Source organism: Arachis hypogaea, chromosome 1 (assembly GCF_003086295.3).
Source record: "Arachis hypogaea cultivar Tifrunner chromosome 1, arahy.Tifrunner.gnm2.J5K5, whole genome shotgun sequence".
Taxonomy (NCBI): Eukaryota; Viridiplantae; Streptophyta; class Magnoliopsida; order Fabales; family Fabaceae; genus Arachis; species Arachis hypogaea.
In genome coordinates, this window is record NC_092036.1 from 13,306,808 (window position 1) to 13,327,888 (window position 21,081).

The 21,081-nt window shown below is 26.6% G+C and overlaps 2 protein-coding genes across 3 annotated transcripts; one reads left to right on the forward strand and one right to left on the reverse strand.

Annotated features, from left to right (window-relative positions):
• Positions 1-1,607: 1,607 nt before the first annotated feature.
• On the forward strand, positions 1,608-16,109 carry LOC112798048 (isoflavone reductase homolog). 2 transcript variants are annotated; one of them, XM_072237855.1, is made up of 4 exons: positions 1,608-2,145; positions 15,066-15,306; positions 15,385-15,635; positions 15,748-16,109. In XM_072237855.1, exons 1-3 carry the CDS (start codon positions 1,714-1,716, stop codon positions 15,600-15,602), a joined length of 891 nt encoding a protein of 296 aa, XP_072093956.1. In that variant the 5' UTR covers positions 1,608-1,713; the 3' UTR covers positions 15,603-15,635; positions 15,748-16,109. The 2 variants fall into 2 exon arrangements, with proteins under 2 accessions (XP_072093956.1, XP_025696992.1); XM_025841207.3 differs by having other exon boundaries at positions 15,385-15,588.
• LOC112798037 (uncharacterized) lies at positions 16,057-19,860 on the reverse strand. The gene is made up of 9 exons (XM_025841196.3): positions 19,369-19,860; positions 19,127-19,192; positions 18,801-18,981; positions 18,255-18,451; positions 18,070-18,120; positions 17,261-17,352; positions 16,989-17,053; positions 16,578-16,669; positions 16,057-16,459 (listed from the first exon to the last, which is right to left on the reverse strand). The coding sequence occupies exons 1-9, from the start codon at positions 19,585-19,587 to the stop codon at positions 16,217-16,219; spliced, it is 1,206 nt and encodes a 401-aa protein (XP_025696981.1). The 5' UTR covers positions 19,588-19,860; the 3' UTR covers positions 16,057-16,216.
• Between the last annotated feature and the right edge of the window lie 1,221 nt (positions 19,861-21,081).

A 21,081-nucleotide genomic window follows, 5' to 3' on the forward strand; every position in this document is an offset into this window, starting at 1 on the left:
ATTGAAAAAGTCTTCTTTTAGTATAATCAAAGAGAAAGTTCGAAAAAAATCTAAAGATAGAAGCACAATCTTCTATCATTAGGTGGTAGATAGGTATTGCTTAAAATAGTGAAAGAAGCTATTTTTATTTATACATTATTTTACTTCAAGTTGCCTGATATTTTAATTTCGAAAATTTACTCTCTACTTTCTTAGTTCTAGTGGAAAAAAAAAATTCTAAAAGACGGATGGCTTGAATTAGTTGGGACAATATGACCCACCCACAAAGAGAAGGAGGCCTTGTATTTAAAGATCTCAAAATTCAAAATATAGCGCTTTTAGGTAAATAATTTTGGTGGCCTGTAACACAACCTACTTCTTTATTATCTAAAATCTTAAGAGGTAAATAATTTGGTGATGGTAATGCTATACTGCAGAAATTGGAATCTTACCTTCTTGAAGATAAAGGAGCATACTAGAAGGCTGAAAGATTGTCGAAAAATGTCTTAACTAGACTGTGGGTACTGGAGAGAATATTCGAACCTTTGAGAATCCTTGGCTGCCTCTTTCGTATCCTTTAATGATTTCTAACATGCCAAACAAACATGATATTTATGAGTTAGTTCTAAGAGTTAAAAACTTAATTACTGAAAACAGAAATTGGAATTAGAATCTCATTTAAGAATTATTTTTCTAAGACGTTGCAGACATAATTTTATCAGTCAAAATTTAGCAAAATAGAGACAAATTACAATGGAATTTGAACAAATCCAAGCAATATAATACAGTTTTAGGTTCTAAAATTGGCTATTTATTTCACCATCCGTCTCTAAAACTTTACCCTAATTATATGCAGCAGAAAAGGCCATAGATTGATCTATGGAAGTTGAACTTACCTCACAAAATTAAGCTATTTATCTGAAAAGCTCTCCATGGTTGACTTCCGATGCTTTCTCAGATTCACCGCCACATCCCATTTATATCGCCAATATGCCCCTGCTATCATAAAGCAACAGAAACAATCACTCGTTGTTTGATCGATTACTCTAGAATTAAAAAAGTATGGTCTCAGAGTTATCTTCGGAATGTCAGAGCCCTAACGATTTTTGAACATAGTGGGCTGCATCAACAGAGATGCTTAACCCGTTGAAAAATTCTGACCGTAATTCTCAATTGTTAGCCATCATTTGCTGGAACTGCTGGAAAGCTCGCAACCATTTAATTTTTAAAGGTTCTACTTCAATAATGCCGTCTACCATTCTAGTAAACTCTGTTTAATTGTTCCGTGAAATCCAAAGAACTCACAGTTTAAATCGTCATCTCCATGAAACAAACTCTTAGTTTTATTCAATTTGACTTATTATTCTTTCTTTTCTAAGATTTTTCTTCATTTTTCGATCATGCACCGTTGGATGAATATCTTCAGTGTATTGTTTTGAGAAATTTCTATCTTTTATTATACTGTCTTGCTTTTGGACATTTTTATATTTCATTTTTCAATAATTAATGAAATATAATTTACTATTTTAAAAAAAATTTAAATACAAAAAACTTTACTTAAAATTGATATCTGAAAACTATTAAATAATTTGACTGGAGTTCCACCTTTTTATAATTAGCAATTGTAGTACACAAGTAAATAATTTATTAAAAGATGGCATTTTTTACAATAAATTTGCGAAATAACGACATATTGACACCCCCCCCCCCCCCCAAACAAAGGGTCAAAGAATAATGCTGATTTATTCGCCTGATATATATAAATTGGAAATATTGACTATAGGGTGGAAAGTAGAGAAGTTGGAAAACAGAATAGAAACGAAAATTGAAGGAGCAATGGAAAAGAGCAAGGTTCTGGTGGTGGGTGGGAGCGGCTACATAGGGAGGAGGTTAGTGAAGGCAAGCCTGGCAGAGGGGCATGAGACGTATGTGCTTCAGAGGACGGAGATAGGCCTCGATATTGACAAGCTGCAGATGCTCCTCTCCTTCAAGAAGCAGGGCGCCCATCTCGTCGAGGCCTCCTTCTCCGACCACCGAAGCCTCGTTGACGCCGTCAAGCTTGCAGATGTCGTCATCTGTGCCATGTCAGGTGTCCATTTCCGCTCTCACAACTTGCTCCTGCAGCTCAAACTTGTTGACGCCATTAAGGATGCTGGCAACGTTAAGGTACGAGTCAATTTTATACCAACTTAACACGTGTGTACTAGTTGGTTTTCATTTCTTTCATTTGATTTCCTTATTATAACTACTCTACGATCTGCATCATTATTTGACATGAGTAATGAACATAATTATTTTAAATGAGTTTTAAATGTGTTAAGAAGTTATTTAGTAAATAATATTATAATTTTAGATGTGTTTAATAATTATTTGTATTAAGAAAAATATAAACACAAATTTATAGGGATGAACACGGGTCGAATCAGATATGACTAAAATTTTGATTCTGATTCGGACTAAAATCATTAGATCGGATCGGATCCAATATCTGCAGTTTTTAAACTTGGATCTGATCCGATCTGCATATTTATAAATCGAATCGGATATATCTGTAAAACACAAAAATATTTTTAAAAGTTTATTTTTATTAAAAAAATATCAATAAAATTTATTTTTCTATTCTTTTAAATATGTTTATTCTTAAAATAATATTACACATACTTTTTTTAAATAATAAATTAAAATAATACAACATATATGATAATTATTGGTTGAAATAAAACATAAAAAGAATATTTACTTATTTATTTTTTTATTTTTGCGGATACGCGGATATCTATACAAAATCCGCAATGCGATCCTATTAGTGTGCAGATCGGATCGGATCCGATAGCTTGCGGATTGGATCTATATCCACAATTTTCGGATCGGATTCGGATAAAAATCGCGGATATGCGGATCGAATCTGATCCATGAACATCGCTACAAATTTAAACAATTTTTAAATGTGTATCAAAAATATTTTGTATGTTATCTTATTATTTTGAATGTGTTAAAAAATTATTTATATTAAGAAAAAGATAAACATAAATTTAAACGAATGTTGGATATATATCAAAAATATTTTATATGTTATCTTATTATTTAAAATGTGTTATATATATATATATATATATATATATATATATATATATATATAAAGTAACAAAAAATACCAACAAATTAATCACACAAGACAAAGTAAAGTTCAAATACAATATAACTTTTTATGACAAATGGTTAATAAAATTATTAAAAGAGATTTATCAAGTAATGCTTTGATACACGTTTTTTGGAAACAAAAGAAATTGAAGTAAACTTGTTGAAGTTATTTTTTTAGTTCACGTTATGTTGTTATTATGTAAAATTAGAAAATATTTTTCATAGATATACAAACAATGAATTATACGTTTTAGGAACTAATATGGTGGATTAAATTTTCATGGATATACAAAAAGAATTGAGAGAAGAGAAAATAGCTAAATTTGTGCATAAAAAAAGTATAAATAAGATTGAAATTAAACTGAACTCTTAAATATTAATTATCGAGAAATCAATTTAAATCACATTACGTCCTTGCATAAAATGTATTTAGTTACTTTAGGACATATAGAAAATTTGTAGAGTGGCACTTTTTTTTTCTTTTTAGTACAACTAGTTATATTACCATGATTTTTGTGAAAAAAACAGTATATTGGAGTTAGTTACAAATTTTAAGTGTTAAGTTTGAATAATTATAAATTTTAAATTAAATAAAATAATAATGGCTCCTTACAAATAAGGAACATGATTAATTAAAAAAATAAAATAATAAAATATTAAATTTAAAAGTTGAGTAAAAGATGAAATTTAAAATATGAGTAGTAATTTTGATATAACTAGTGTATGTTCCCGTGTCCTACACGGGATAATACATAAAATTATATAAATTTTTTATTAAATTTAAATAAAAAATGTACATAGTAATTATTATTATAAATATTTTACAACTTAAAAATATTAAAAATAATTAATATTTATTTTAATCAATTTAAATTTATTGAATGGTCATCTCATTGGCCCGCTTAAGTAAGTATTTGGAGTTTGAATTTCGCCTTGTGTGTATCACAATCCATTAGTTAGCGACAGACCCTTAATAAATAGAGTATTAATATGTGGTGGATTAATTCTCGACTTGCCAAGTTAGGAAATCCATAGAAAAAAATTGTATTTGTCTTTAAAATAGATTAATTTTTCATTAATAAAAATACTTATTTATTTTTGTCTTTGTTAAAATTTACTTGGGACAATTTTATTTATTGCTATCGTATTCATTCTTGAAATCAAAATAATATGATCAATATTATTACTTGTTAAAATTTTACATTTTATGAAATAATTTTTAAATTTTCAAATTCATAAACTTATGTCATTACAAAAGTTATTAGATCGATTAATATTTTTTGGTAATATGATGTATCGAAACACCATTCTTGAGTATTAGTTAGTGTGAAAAGAAATCGATAGCAACTTTTGTTATTCAATATATAATTTATTCTATTGAAAAATAAATTAATATGGTAATGAAGACTCAGGGCGTGAGAAACCCACTTTCCATTCCCATTCCTATTAAAAAAAATGTCCTTGTTCTTTCTCCATCATTGCAAGTTCCTGTTTAATCACCCCTTAGAGAACATAGATCTCTTCGGGTATCTACGAATATTCTTTGAAAATTTTTAAAAAAATTAACACAAAAAGACATAATATAATAAATCATAAAACAATCAATTCAATATAATTCAACACAATTTATAACATATTCGTTATGAAAAATAACATTTCAAAAGGAGAAAACATAAAAAAATAATCCAACATAATAATATAACATAATTTTTTAGGACGATACTGAGCGACATAGTGACGGACTTGATGAGAGGTAGAGAAAGTGAGTTAGAGAAAGAGAGGATAAAAGCTGAGAATGAGGCTGGAAGAAAAAGAAAAAATTCGAATTGGAGGCAGAAATTAGGATTACTAAATTCAAGAAATGGATTTACGTATATATAAATTAGGATAAATTAATAATTTTATATTCGCGTATATTTAATAAGTTTCATGGGACGAGTACTTATGTCCGTTCCCCTATTAGGAGTGGCAAACGGGAAAGTCCGTCCTGTCTCGTCAAAAGCCCGCCCCGCCTAGTAAGACGGTCCAAAATTTTTTCCCTGCCCGCCTAATGGTAGGCTGGCGGGATCTCCTTTTTTTTATAAGGCATTAAATATTAAACAATATATATAATTTCACAACAATTTCAATAAATTTATAATTTCTAAAAACATAAAAAATTATAATTTTTAAATTCATGTACATTAATGTCTTTATAATTCTAAATGTGTAATAAATATAATTATAAATATTTTTTTTGAACAAAATAATAAAACCAGCATTGTTCAAAGCAAAACAAATATTATCCAAAATATAACTTAAAACTTCTTTAATTATCATCTTCATCATTTTGTAGATCAATAACATCATAGAAATTTGTAAAAAAATGGCTCTACCAAAATAAAAGTTTGGCCCAGCGGGAAAGCCTGCCCCGCCCCGCTGAAACCCGCCAAATCCCGTGGATTAGGCGGTGCAGGATAGGCGGGATTTTTAAGTTTGGTGGCCATAAATTTCCGGCCCAACCCGCATTTTTTAGCGGGTTATACGACCAGCTCGACAGATTTTGACTCGTTTGTCACCCCTAGTCCCCATTCATTTTCACATGGGAGGATTTCAGGAGTTCCCATCTAGCTCCAAAACGCGAGTAATTCCTGCAAATATCTGTTTCGGCTGTTTTTGTGATCATCCTTATTGCTAGCATTCATTTGTTCGTGATGTGGAGCTATTCTAGCCACTCAATAAATTCTTAGATAATCAAAGTTTAGGTTATCTCATTTTTATAAAGTTACATGTATCATTGTTATAACAATATTAATAAAAGATAAATGGATAAACACTAAACTATTGTTTGGATATAAGATAAAAAAATAAGAGGAAAGAAAATGGAAAGAAAAGTATTTTTTTGTGTGCTGTTTAGATGAAAAAAGATGAATGAAAAGAAAATAGAGGAAAAAATTTCTTTTGCTTAAGTGGAAGGAAAAGTAAGAGGAGAAAAAATTATAATAGAGAAAATTATATTAATGTTTTTATATATTATATATAAATAACATTTCAAATGGTAACTCTGTATTTTTATCCATGTTTGCACTTTTGAATCAGTTTTCTTTGCAACTTCGAAGAAAAAAATTTACGTGAGTTTCATATACACTTTTATATTTTTCATTCAATTTCTTTGTTGAACCAAATAATGAAAAATTGATTTTTTCATCCATTTTCTTTCCCAGCATGTTATTTCTCTACAAATTCTTCTAATCTAAACAATACATAAATATGTCACATTTTTTATATATAACAATAATTAATATCACATATTAGACTAATTTACGTTGATAAATCAAAGTCACCTTAAAATTACCTGAATCCCCTAAATCCAATAACGTTGCCTAGTTGTCTCTGTTTAAATCGAATTTAATGAATTCAAATTAGGATAATAAGTAATAAATCTAATTTATATTTAATAATTTACCTCTAACTTATAGTAAAAATGTAAGATATGATACCAAAAAAAAAAGACTAAAGCGTCATAAATTTTTTACTAACAATTTTTTTTTTAATTTTTAGACACGTATCTATCTTTTTAAGTTATACATTTTGATTTATATAAATTAATGATAATTAAATGTAAAAAATACTAATTAATAAAGGAATAAAATTTAAGATAAACATGTCCTGAACAAATTGAAAAAAATAAAGATTTTTAATTATGATCATTAATTATAATTACATATATTTACTTCAAGATTTATACTTCGAAAACACAGTATATTAATATTTTGTATTTTTATTTTTTAATTTTATACTATCACAAATATTAGTTACTCTCCAATAATGACAATACTTTTAAAAAAATAAACATAACTAAATTATCTTAGAATTATATAATAATTTTTAACATAACAAAAAAAATATACAATTACCTAAAATATAATATTTGTGTAGTAACTGAAATTTAATTGTCAATATAAAGTAATATATAATATCATTTCATAATCAAATAAGTGTTTAATCGAAGAATTTAATATTTATATAATAATATGACAAAATAAATTAAAGTTTGAGTTTAATCATAGCAAGTGTTCAAGTTTAAATTTTTATAAATTAATTTATTTGTGTTAAAGTGAATTGCGCAATAAAAAATTCATAAAAATTTCATATATTGAAGTAGACAATAATTTATTTGTAAATACAAAAGGTGTATTGAATAAGTAAGAAATTATTTTATTTTAATTTGGTCCATAATTCACATGATTTGAATTTAGCTCAATATATATGATTTGATTTGATTTGATTTAATTATTAGTTGAAAATATCTCAATTATCTATTTTATTCATAGATTTATTATTTTAATGACTAATAAATTAATCAAATTAATTAATTAGTACACACAATAAATTTGGGTTAATAAATTTTAAAAAATAAATTAAAAATACTAACAGAATATTAAAATAAATAAATTAGAAAATACTACCAAATCAAGTTGATATAAATTACAATAAATTATATAATATTTAAATATTTAATCAAATTAATTAGTTGATATAGTTAATTTATCGTAATAACTTATAGTTAATGAGTTAAAAGAAATAAATCGAAAAATATTCTCAGAAGCATGCTACGTCAGGTTCATCATTAAGTACAAAAATTTAATTTTTATATAATAGAATATATAAATTTAAATGCGTAATATTATTCTTATTAAAATTATCTAATTATATTTATGAAACTTAAACTTTTAGAAAAGATTATTAATGACATCTTATTGGTCAAAAAACTTATTAATGACTCTAGAGTCTAGATAACTTGATGTGAATTTTTTTTATATTTTACATTAACTTTAGATAAAAAAAATTAATTCTGACATATAATTGAAAACTTAAAATGCAATTAATAAAAATTTTTTATCTATAATTATTAATAAGATATAATCTAGATATAATGAGAAATAAATCATATAAATAGAGATTTTGTATAATAGGTAGAGTTAAATTTAAGAATAACGATGTTTTTTAATTAATTTTTTTAATTTATTCAATAATAATAATAATAATAATAATAATAATAATAATATATTTGTCTAACTTAATTTAATTTTCTCGTAGACAATTCCTAATATATTTTATATTCATCTACATTAAAAAAAAAAAAGAAATGAAGGATATATAATCTTTAACACGGTGCTCTTTTAGGTATTTAGAAATCTGAAAAAAAAGCCTTGAAAAACCAAATAGCTACCTAACTTTTCTTGTCCTCAATTCTATGATCTCACTCCCAAAACCCCAGGAGAGTAGAATATTGCTTGACTTGCTTTCGAATGCAATAGAGAAGAATATGCAACTTCCATCTCGTCGCTGTTATTCTACCTGTCCAGTCACTACTGTTGTCGTGTCTGCTCTGTCGCCATGTGCGTTGCTATGTATCATCCAATTTAATAAATTTAATTAGAATAAATAATAAATTATTTATTTTATTTTAGATTTCATAAATGAAAAAAAAAACCAATTCACTGATATAATAAATTACAATTAACGTAGTCTAATTAATTAAGTAATATAAATTTTAATAAATTATATTAATATTTAAATATCCAATCAAATCAATTAGTTAATATAATTAAGTCATTGTAATAAATTGTATTTAATGAGTTAAAATAATTAAATCGAGAAACACTCTCTGGAGCATGCTACGTTAGTTCCATCATTAAGTGCAGAAACTCAATATTTATATAATAGAATAAATAAATAAAATAAATAAGTAAGTAAGTATTTTCACTATTATATTTATTGTTCTACATGATGACTTAAGATATTTGTTTTGTATGTTAAATAATATAAATAATATTTTGTATCTTATATTCATTAAATATTGATATTAAGATGAGAAAATTATGTAATAAATTTTATAAATAGTAATTATAAAAAATAAATAATTATTTATTATATATAATAATTCTTGGTATACATAGAATCGGATCATGTATATATTAGGATATCTATTTTAATTATGTGAGTAATTATTGTTATTTTTATTTTTTATATATTAGTAAATAATATTTAAAACTAAAAGAAAAAAATAACTAAAAATAAAATTTTCTTAATTTGAATAAAAATTCTCTTATAAATATAGTAAAAATATAAGATGTGATATAGAAAAAAAAGTTAAAGTGACATAAATTTTTACTAAAAATAAAAATATTTTTTTGTTCATTTTTTTAGACACATAATTATTTTATTCAAGGTATAAATTTTAATTGATATTTTATCAAAAAAAAAGCAATCAATACAAAAATAAAACTTAAATAAGACAAATATGTTCTGAAAAAAATTAGAATAAAATAAAAACTCTAATTATAACCATTAATCATAATTATATGTATTTATTTTAAGATTTATACTTCGAAAATTTAGAATATTAATATTTTATATTTTTTATTTTTTTCAATTTTAAACTATTATAAATATTCGTTATTCTCTAATAATAGTAATCCTTTTAAAAGAATAAACATAATTAAATAATTTTAAAAATATATAATGATTTTTAAAATAATAAAAAATGTACAATTATCTAAAATATATTATTTTTATGTAGCAATTGAAATTTAATTGTCAATATAAAAATTATATATAATATCCTATCATAAACAAATAAGTGTTTAATCAAAGAATTTAATATTTATATAATATAAAAAATAAATTAAAATTTAAGTTTAATCATAGTAAATGCTCAAATTTAAATTTTTATAAATCAAATTTTATCATTTTTTTTCTCGAAATAACGTATACAATAAAAATTTTCTAACGCATTATTGATACTCAAATAATAGAAATAATATATTAATAAATAAAAAATATTATTAAAAGTTAAATATACAGATAAAAAAATTATAACTTACAAAAATATCTCTAAAATTTATTACATAAATATTAAAAATCATGTATTTATATAAATTAAATTATATTAAATTGTAAGATATTTAGATATTTAATTAAATTTAAAAATAATTGGTATGCCAATTTAAATAATTTAGATTGAAGATAAAAAAAAACATATAATCAAATTATATCATATAACATAACATTTCTATAAGTTTATTTTATAAGAGATTTAATACAAAAATATTTATCTTCATCTGTTTAATATAACAATTTAAATTTAGGAGAATTATTTCAAAAAATATCTTTTTTGAATTATTTATTGTTAATATCATGTCAATTTCATAACATTCAATAATAACATAAATGATTATATTTGAACCACAAAGTTAACCTAAAATAAAATATAGAAATTGATGAGAACAAAATATTAAGACAAAAAATGATTAGAAGCGTAAAAATAGAAAAAAATATCAAATTTAAATAATGTCAAAAAGAATCTAATATATAAAGATGTGAATTGTAAAAATAGAGGATACATATATAAAGAAGAATAGCATGCATGCATAAACATTTTTTCACTATATCATAATTTGCTCAAACTATACGATGAATTCAGCGGCAGTCAGCAGCTCCAAAAGTTTGCATTGGTGCACCTCGAACATATGACCTGATTTCTTAAGCTGCAAGTATGCCGAGCACATTGTCGTCCAATTCTATTAGCAACGGTAATGCCTAAATTAAGACATTTTCGAGTTATAAACAAACAATCAACGAAATACTATTTATCCATACCTTTTCATTTATCCATAAAAGAAATTTTACATAAAAAAAAAAAAGAAAAAAGAAGAGTTAAAATAGCAAGAGCGATAAAAATGATGATTCTTATCATTTTGTTCGGCCGTCTATATATAGAAGACCATAAAATCATCATTATCTAACAAAATTAATTTGTATTTATTGCATTTAATTTGAATAAGTAAGAAATTATCATATTTTAGTTTAGTATTTAATTTACATGATTTAAATTTGACTTAATACATATAATTTAATTTGATTTAATTATTAGTTAAAAATATCTCAATTGCTTATTTTATTTATAGATTTATTATTTTAATTATTAATAATTTAATCAAATCAATTAATTAATATACATAATTTATACCTAATTTGATTTAATAAATTAAAAATACTACCAGAATATTAAAAGAAATAAATTAGGAAATACTATTAAAACAAATTGATATAAATTATATTATGTAATATTTAAATATCTAATCAAATCAATTAGTTGATATAATTAATCTCATAATAAATTGTATTTAATGAGTTAAAATAAATAAATCGAGAAACACTCTCAGAAGCATGCCACGTCAGCTCCATCATTAAGTGTAAAAATCTTATTTTTATATAATAGAATCGAATAGACGTTAATTCATATATAGTATATAAATTTAATTAGAATAAATAAGAATTTATTTATTTTATTTTAGACTTTATAAATGAAAAGACTAATTCACTAATATAACGAATTATAATTAATGTAGTATAATTAATTAAGTAATATAAATTATAATAAATTATATTAAGAAAAGAAATATTTAAATATCTAATCAAATTAATTAGTTAATATAATTAATTTAGTGCAATAAATTGTATTGAATGAATTAAAATAATTAAATTGGGAAACACTCTCCGAAACATGCCACGTCAGCTTTATCATTAAGTGCAGACATCTGATTTTTATATAATAGAATAGATTTATTCAAATTAAGAGAGGGAAGAAAGGTGAGTGTTGTGTTCAATAATTATAGCTTATAGCCTTAGGATGCTCTTATAAAAATGGATTTGGATCCTCTAAAGTTTGAATTTCATTTTAGAGAGTAAAGTGTGATCTCTCACCATTTATTTCATAGGTGGGACCAAGAATAAATATAAAAGAGAAATCATTCAAGGGTAGAAGATCACTTTTTATTCTCTAAAGTAAAATTTAAACTTTAGAGGATCCAAATCCTATAAAAACTCTTTAAAATGTCTTTTCGTAAAAACGCTTACGTTTTATATTATTATTGGACGTATTAATGAATCGGTTATTTTAAATTTCTTAATAAATTAGAATAAAATCAATTTTTTTATAACAATAACAATAAACCCATTTTTTTAGAGATTTAATTGTATTTTTAAATTTTTAGGGATTTAAATATCCACAAAACAAAAAATCAGAGATATATTTATCTTTTTATCAAAAAGTTTAAAGATATTCGGTTTAGATTGTATAATTCGATCGAATCAAATCGGATCTAATAATTATAATGCAAACAATTGAATTTATTATTATTGTTATAAAAAACCGATTTTATTCTGATTTATTGAAAAATAAATTATTAACCAATTTAATAAAAATGTCTAACGAACGTTATATCGGTATATAATGAGTAGAGCAATGCTAGGGGGACAGCAACTTTTGTGATTGTTAGTTATCAACTAGCCATCAATGATGATTTGATGGTGTGAGATTGGTATAAGATTTCATCCAATGACTCACATTTTTCTGCTGATTACATGCTGGCCAAAATTCAATAAAATTGCTGCCCCTAAACTTTCCCTAATGAGTAAGCACGCAACCCATATACTTCAGCTTAATAGGCATATAAGTCGTTTTTTCTAATTTTTTAAATTTATGGTTTTGAATAATGACTTTTGTAAACGTGAACAATGGACTTTAAAATTAACTCAATAAAATAAAAATATACTACATTTTTATAAAAATTACGAAAATTATATACGTAACTGCATTATTCACTAAATTTATTATTTCTTTATATTTTTTTTTAATATATTTAGGTAGCATAAGAAAAGAATGAGAATCAACATGATAAAAAGGGGAAAAAATCATTCCATGTATGTACCTGTTTCGCTTAATTTTGGTTTATATTTTATAGAAGGGTTGATTAAATTTGTATTTAAGATTTCAATTTAAATAGCAGATACAATTTTAAATACTGCACCAAATAAAACTTAAAAAATGTCATTAAAATATTTTTAAATAAATATGTAAATTAAATGAACAAAGCTGGATAAAAGAATATTAAGCAAAGGAAAAATCTGAAAAAACAAGACAATTAAAAGTAAACAATGAAAAAAAAATACTTAAAAAAAAAAGAAAAATAATAAAATAAATTGGCTTTAAACGTTTACATGCACTTGCATTTCTTGTGACCGGAAATTTGCAGGGTTTTATTCTAATATGAGGTTTTGAAAAATTCTCGTCTTTTTGAAATTCTGACTCTCTTGTTTATAGAAAAAGATTCTATTCTATGCTGCATGGTTACTAGTCTTCTACCCACCTTCTGGTTTTCTCACTCTCAATCCTAGATGTAATCTATGTAGACTGCATAAATCGCAATAGAGTATAACAGATACGTGTATATTTCAGTAGATCAAAACTACTTTAGGGTGTCGTTGTTTACAAATAAAAAAAAAAAAAACATAAATTGCTAGAGAATATAACCGTTTACGCACATAAAAAAGGAAATATAAAACTTAAACTGATTTTAGGGTTTATTAAGATTCGAATTTTTTTGACTTTTTGAATTTAGTGTTCTAACATAATGTCATGATACCACTCATTCTAAAAGTTTTAACTCATTAAAGAAAGTAACACTAATAATTATATCTCTAATACTCCATAAATCTCTATTGTATATATTGTACAAATATTCTATTAACTCTTCATTTTTCCATAATCATTTTGTAAAGAGTAATTCCTTAAATCAGTCCTAAGGATTTTAAAATTGGACATTTTAGTTCCTAAGAAAAATTAATACGCAGATCAATCTTTAAGATTTTATTGGCAGACAAATCAGTCTCTAATTCATTTTTCCAGCAAAGTGATTACCAGATCAGTTCTCAAGAATTTTAAAAATGGATATTTTAGTCTCCAAAAAAAATTAATGTACAAATTAATTCCCAATGTTTCTTTCCGTTAGAAAAATTATTATTATTAATTACATAATAATATTGTACTATAATTTTTTGTAATTTTTGAACAAAAATAATGATAAATTTATTCATTAGATTTTTATGTATATATATATATATTCACTTAATAATAATAATAATAATAATAATAATAATTATTATTATTAATTATTATTATTATTGTTGTTGTTGTTGTTGTTGTTGTTAGAGATTATTTTACAAGAAATTTAAAGTTAAAACTATTTGATATTTTTATATTTAATATAATAAAAAATTGTCCTATTTTAAAAAATATGTTTGTATTAAAAGAAACATGTATTTAGTATAAATCCAAATTAAAATATTTTCATATTATACATTTTTTTTAGTACAAACATATTTTTTTTTAAAATAAGACATCTTTTGATTATATTAAATACAAAAATATCAAATAGTTTTAACTTTGAATTTATTGTAGAATAATATCTAATAATTTTATTTATTATTATTATTATTATTGAGTGACTATATATATAATGAATAAATCCAAAAAATAGAAAAAAAATTATAGTACAATATTATTGTGCAATTAAGAATGATTTGTACATTAATTTTTTTTTATTTGGATAATCACTCTGCCGAAAAATGAACTAGTTCTGCCGGAATAAAATCTTAGAAATTGATATGGGTTGTTGCATGCATAAGGCAGGATTCGAATCCCCGACATTTGCTTAAGCAGACTAGTGAGCTAACTACTAGACCAATCCAGCTTGGTTGAATTAATCTACTATTTAAAGTGCTTGTTTGCACAATTGCACTATTATCTTGGAAAAAGATTTTTTTTTTAGCGTGTTTAATAAATTTTTAATAAGAAAAATAAAAGCACTAATAAAATTAAAAAAATATATATTTTTTAAAAAACTGTAATTTATATTTTTAATTTTTTTTTAAAAATATTTTTTATATAATAAATAAACTAAAAAAAGAAGCTGCATTTCGAGGGCACAAAAGCCCGGATTTTTGTAGAAGCATTAAAAGTCTAATTCATCGACTTTTCGTCTAAGGAATTTTCCACGTTGATAATAATATATTTCGAATAAAATTTAACTTGTATTGTTTTATAAATTTTCCTGTAGCGTTTTCTGCCTTCGGAATTCGGCACGGACCCAGCACGTATGAAAAATGCAATGGAACCAGGAAGAGTCTCTTTTGACGAAAAAATGACGGTGAGAAAAGCAATAGAGGATGCCAACATCCCTTTTACTTACATCTCTGCCAACTGTTTTGCGGGATATTTTGCTGGTAATCTCTCTCAGATGGGAACTCTTTTACCTCCAAAAGACAAGGTCCTTATCTATGGAGATGGCAATGTTAAAGGTAATCACTAACCACGACAGAAAAAGAACAACGACAAATACTCATCTATTTAATACTTGGTTCTATGTATGTTTGCAGTTGTTTATATGGATGAAGATGATATTGCGACATACACAATAAAGACAATTGATGATCCTCGAACATTGAATAAGACGGTGTACCTAAGGCCGCCAGAAAACATTCTCACCCAGAGAGAGCTCATTGAGATGTGGGAGAAACTCATACAAAGGAAACTAAACAAGTCTTTCTTATCCAAGCAAGAACTTCTTTCTTCTATGGAAGGTCAAATATATTAAAAAATCTCTTAATACCTTCGATACTAGAGGAAGGTGCATGACTCTTTGATCTTGACAAGAGTTGGTCCCTATAGGCTATAATAGTATAACACAACTCTTTCAAGAAATAACCTAGCTCACCATAGTTGATTGGCTAAAATTGCAGGTTTGGATTATGCAAGCCAAGTGGGAGTGGGCCATTACTACCACATATTCTATGAAGGGTGTTTGACAAACTTTGAAATAGGAGATGAGGGAGTAGAAGCCTCAGAGCTTTATCCAGAGGTGACATACACACGCATGAATGAATACCTAAAATTATACCTATAATAATAATTAAGGCCTCAAACATGGTATTCTTATTCCACGAGCAATAGTATGCAAAAAGTCCAATGAGGACCGCCTGTTGTATTGTAGGTGATTTTCATTTGTCTCAATTAAATAATGAGACATAAGCAGTGGTTACCAATAGAGATGGAACTAAAGCATCTTATGGTTTATTTTATGCAAAGAATACTACTTATCTAACTTTTGCTTTTACCTAAATATTCAAATATAAGATACAATATATATTTGTCTATCAAAAATCGTAAATCACAACATACACACAAAACATACACACAAAATAGACTAGACTATAGTAGACAACCTTTGAAGGCTTTTCTGAGGGCAGTTTCATCCAAGTTTCTTCCGATGAATACAAGCTTGTTAAGCCTCTTCTCATTTGGTTCCCATGTTTGTCCCGGGCAGCCATCCAACATGGAATGCACCCCCTGAAACACATATCGCTGATCAGAACCATCCACTGATAACACACCCTTCATTCTGTAAAGGTCCTCTCCTTTTTCTTCAATCAATCTCTCTAGCCAATCATCCACCTACGTCAACAAAGCATAAACTTGAAGCATTAACCGTGAAATCTACACAAAGCAATTCAGTAACTTTTGAGAACAAACACACAGTTCATGAAGAGTTTAAAACAATTTATTGACTCACCTCATCAAGATCAAGAGTTCCCTCAGCAACAATACTAATGCTAGAGACAGAAGAATCATGCACATGATCATCATGATGATGCCCTTTGTGATCTGTGGATAAATTTTAGAATCACGAAACAATGCAGAACCACAAGAGTAATGAGGGGGGAGGGGGGACTTTGGAAATACTTTCATCAATTAAGTCAGAGAGGCTTTGTTATTACTTCAAAATGGTAGAGTTTTTCAGACAAAAAAGAAATGTAAATATTTTAAGAATATAACGTTATGGAATAATGCAATTGCAACATTTGTCTACAACATAAAAAAAAGTAATGCCTCTGTTTTCCATTAGAAAATAATAGACCTTGTATTGCAGCAGACTCTGATAACCTCGTTTAAAAAATGATAATAAAGGGTTTAGAAAGAGTACCATGTCCAGAATCATTTTGATGGCATGCGGAAGAGGAACATTCTCCATGCACCGCAGAATCAATTCTGAAATATCAAGGCATTTTGATTGAAAAACAGATAAGGTTGCAGCTAATATGCATCTATAGATATTCATTATAACCATACCAATAGCCACATTATTTTGTAGGAAAAAGGGGAACAAGAAATGTATTAAGTACTAAAACAGGATCATAAAAGGGTAGATTTAAGTACCAATATTTCAAAGATACAAATTAACATGATACTTATTACCTCTCAAGATCATATCCTCCAACACCTAGAACAAAGTCAACATCCACAACTCCAAATGTAGCTTGCTTAATTTGTGCCATCCCATTGATGTGCTGGCAATAATTCACAAAAAGATATATGTATTTCCACGAGTATTACTTTTCTCATTGACCCAAGAACCTCTGTAAAAAAAATCTACAGAAGCTTATAAATGACAACAAAATTATTGGACAACAGTCTGATCTAATCATAGAAATTAAATGGAATCCCTTTATCATTAAAGCATTCATCATATCATGATAACAGCATGAAATCTCAATCATCTAGCACCAAATGTTAATTTGTTTTCGCCTTAGATCAAGATTCAAAAGTCAACACAGAACTACAGCTCTGCTCTACCCATATTCAACAAACCAAAAGGACAGGTGCAAACAGTATGATAAATGAGACATTCTATCCTCCTCCATGGAGTAAAAATCCTTATTCCATATCATTTCATGACCACTCACTTATCTCTCTATCTTTTTGTACTATATTTTCTCTCTCTTCTCTTAAATATTTGCGGTAATACATCAATGTTGACAAATCCAATCAACTATGAATCCATATCCATTCAGAAAAAGAAATTTTATTTAAAATAACAGAACACAGGGTCATCATCAGCATGGTATGCCTTAATAGGAAATTGTAGTAAAACTGACGTACATGTTCATTTCGTGGACTAAGATTGATGTTTGACCACATCATTATCTCTCCCTAGATTTCAATTACCATCCTAGTTCAATTAAGAAATAAAATATCTAGAGGATCCATACGTAACAAAAACATACCTTTATTTTCTTGGTCAGTATCTGTAACTCGGTTTCAGTAACCAAATCTATCTGCAAAAGCAATTAAATTTTATAAATAATCTCAATTCTCAATCCAGAAATAGAGCCACAACTATGTCATACTAAACAAAAGAAAAAGTAGATGAATGCAGATAAATAGGATCGCAGAATCTTAAGACAATAACCTTGTTCAAAATAATACGATCGGCGTATGCAACTTGCTCTACTGCCTCATTGACCACAAATCTTGGTTTCACTTCATTTAAGTGTCGCATAGCATGCTTGCAATCAACCAAAGTCACACATCCATCCAATTTCACATGCTGAGAAACCAGTTCATCCATGCAGAATGTTTCAATAACTGGAGCTGGCTTTGCAAGACCTGAGAAGGGTTTAAACTTGAAACAATATGCTCCATTCAACCTTTTCATACACCTAATAGATGCAGTTAAAAGAAACTGGGAAAAGATGTGGACTATAGAAGACTCATTGTGCTTCTCCAAACGTTCTCCATTTTGCAGAATCTCATTTACTGATTTTCTTTTACTTATTTTTTCCAACTATATCCTAGAAGTCACGAACAAAGAAAATTTGGTCTTTCTAGAATTATCTTTCTAGTAACTTAACGCATGGTGAATTTAGCTTTCACCTTGCAAGTAAATAGCGAGCCTCTAATGCCTCAATCCCCAGTGCTGCATAAGTCGTTCAAAAATCATGAACAATTTACATACCTGTGGTTTCAATTACGATATGATCAAAATTGTGTCGCTTTTTGGTGACCAACTCCAAGAGCATTTTAACCAGATCTCCTCGCACGGTGCAGCAGAGGCAGCCATTGTTAACCATGATAATGTCTTCGTTTGAGGAAGAATGACTAGCAACCAAGGATCCGTCAATATCCACCTCACCAAACTGCATTTTCAAGATGGTTTTCACAAATTAACAGCATAATCGATGATACATACAAGGGCAGCTTCTGTAAAGCTCATATCGATAAATTATAAATATCCAAGCAATTACTTGATTAGAAAATGATAAATATGTGGGAGGTGGATACCTCATTTTCAATGACGGCAATGCGCTTGCCATGTTGAGATGTGAGAATATGATTGAGAAGAGTAGTCTGCAAGCATTCCACATTCCACAAGTTATATATAATTTAAGTAGAAATTATTCATGCACAAAGCAGGTGCTGTCTCAAAGTGAAGAAATGATAGAGGTAACAGAGAATTCCAATTAGAAATTGTTTATTACGGTATTATATTGTACGAAGAGGGGGGAAAAAAGGAAGAGGGTTACCTTTCCAGAGCCAAGAAAACCAGTAATGACAGTAGCAGGAACGCGATGGTCAGGGGAGAGCGCAGAAGAAGACGAAGACGAAGAAAAGGAGGTCAGTCCAGTCCTCCTCCTACTCATGAGTGTCGCCAGATGAGAATTAGAATTAGAATTAGAACGGAGAAGCTGAAAAAGGGTGTTAGCAGATGATGTTAATACACTCTTCGCCCTCATCATGATCATGTATGTAACTGCCTTTCCTCGCCCTCGCTCACCTTCTTTAACCCCTAACACTTACCAAGGGTTTTAGTCTTATTTATCACTCCAAGTCCACCAACCGCATTCTCTTCTCTTCTGTTATGGCATGCCCTATGCACTTTCTTATTTATTTTTTATTTTTCAGGTTAAATTATTCTGTCAATGTCTCTAAGTTTTTCAAATTTATAATAAAATTTGAATTAAAAAAAAAAAACTAGAAGAGAGAGTGTATACGCAGGGGCGGAGCTTAGTTCAAACAAGGGGTGGCCATGGCCCCAAATTTTTATTAAAAAAATTAGTAATATTTTTTTAAAAAATAAAAAATAGTTCAGTTGACTCAAATATTTTATTATGACTTAAAATATCAAAGTTTAATCTCCATCTCTTGTTTTTATTGCACAATAATTTTTAATTTTAAACCTTCAAAACATATTGAATTTGGATTGAATTGAGTGTATTCGCATTTTGTAGCTCTCTATTCAATAAGCAACACTCCCTTTACCTTTGAGTTCAAATATAAAAAATTATGTATTTTTTATTTATGTAATTTAATATTATTTTATATTTTACCATTTATTTAATTTAATTTTTTATATGATAAAAAATATTAGAATATTCAATAAGTATTGATATTATTGTATGTGTATAAATTGATAAAAAAATTCAATAAATATTATAAATTTTAATATTTGTCCTTCTAATTTCTTTTTTACATATTTTACTGGATATATATTCAAATTTTTATATAAAATAGTCATAAAAAATCAAAGAGTTGATGCATTTTTCAAGAGGAAGGCTAATATTCAAGAAGGAAAATATATAACTTTTACAAATCAACACTTGTGGATAGTTCTTCTACTTTAATGAATCACGAAAAAAGTAAGATACAACCTTCAAAAGTTTAAAGAGTAGAACGATACCCTGAAAAATGGCTTTAAATTTGGCAATATTACCCAAATCAGAGAGATGAGGTTAGACGAGCTTATCTTAAATGAGATTCATATCAAAAACATATTGACAATTATCTTTCATCTAGCCTCCCAAAATTTCGTTTCAAGCTCTTGCCACTGTGCATACGTGCAGGTTCAATACAGCATTAGAGTGTCAACTCATTATTCCGTTTACCGACTTGTTGTTAAAAATGGGTTAATAAAGTATCTCTCCTAATTTAAATGACATAATTTTTCAATAATCATCATAGATCTCAGATTTGAATATCACTCGTAACTAAAAAAAAAAAAAAAAGGAGTTAATAGATCCCTATACTTCTATAGTATCTCATTAGTTCGTATCCAGTAAAAAAATTACTAATTAAGCAATTCCTTCTTTAAACGTATATAAAAATATTTCAATCCCGTTACCTCTACACCCTTTATAATTGGCGTTGTTTTGATACCAGAATTAATTAGTAACAACCGTATTTTTATACGGGTATCAAGAATATTTAGTATATAAATAGTTTTCTAAATATTTTAATGT

Bases quoted from the DNA above. Each gene is read 5' to 3' on its own strand.
- LOC112798048 (XM_025841207.3), top strand. From the start codon at position 1,714: ATGCTGATTTATTCGCCTGATATATATAAATTGGAAATATTGACTATA. The intron at 2,146-15,065 runs GTACGAGTCAAT...ATTTTCCTGTAG, and splicing joins AGGATGCTGGCAACGTTAAG to CGTTTTCTGCCTTCGGAATT. The intron at 15,589-15,747 runs GTCAAATATATT...CTAAAATTGCAG, and splicing joins ACTTCTTTCTTCTATGGAAG to GTTTGGATTATGCAAGCCAA.
- LOC112798037 (XM_025841196.3), bottom strand. From the start codon at position 19,587: ATGATCATGATGAGGGCGAAGAGTGTATTAACATCATCTGCTAACACC. The intron at 18,982-19,126 runs GTATCCACCTCC...TTGAAAATGCAG, and splicing joins TTGCCGTCATTGAAAATGAG to TTTGGTGAGGTGGATATTGA. The intron at 16,460-16,577 runs GTGAGTCAATAA...TTGTTGACGTAG, and splicing joins GAACTCTTGATCTTGATGAG to GTGGATGATTGGCTAGAGAG.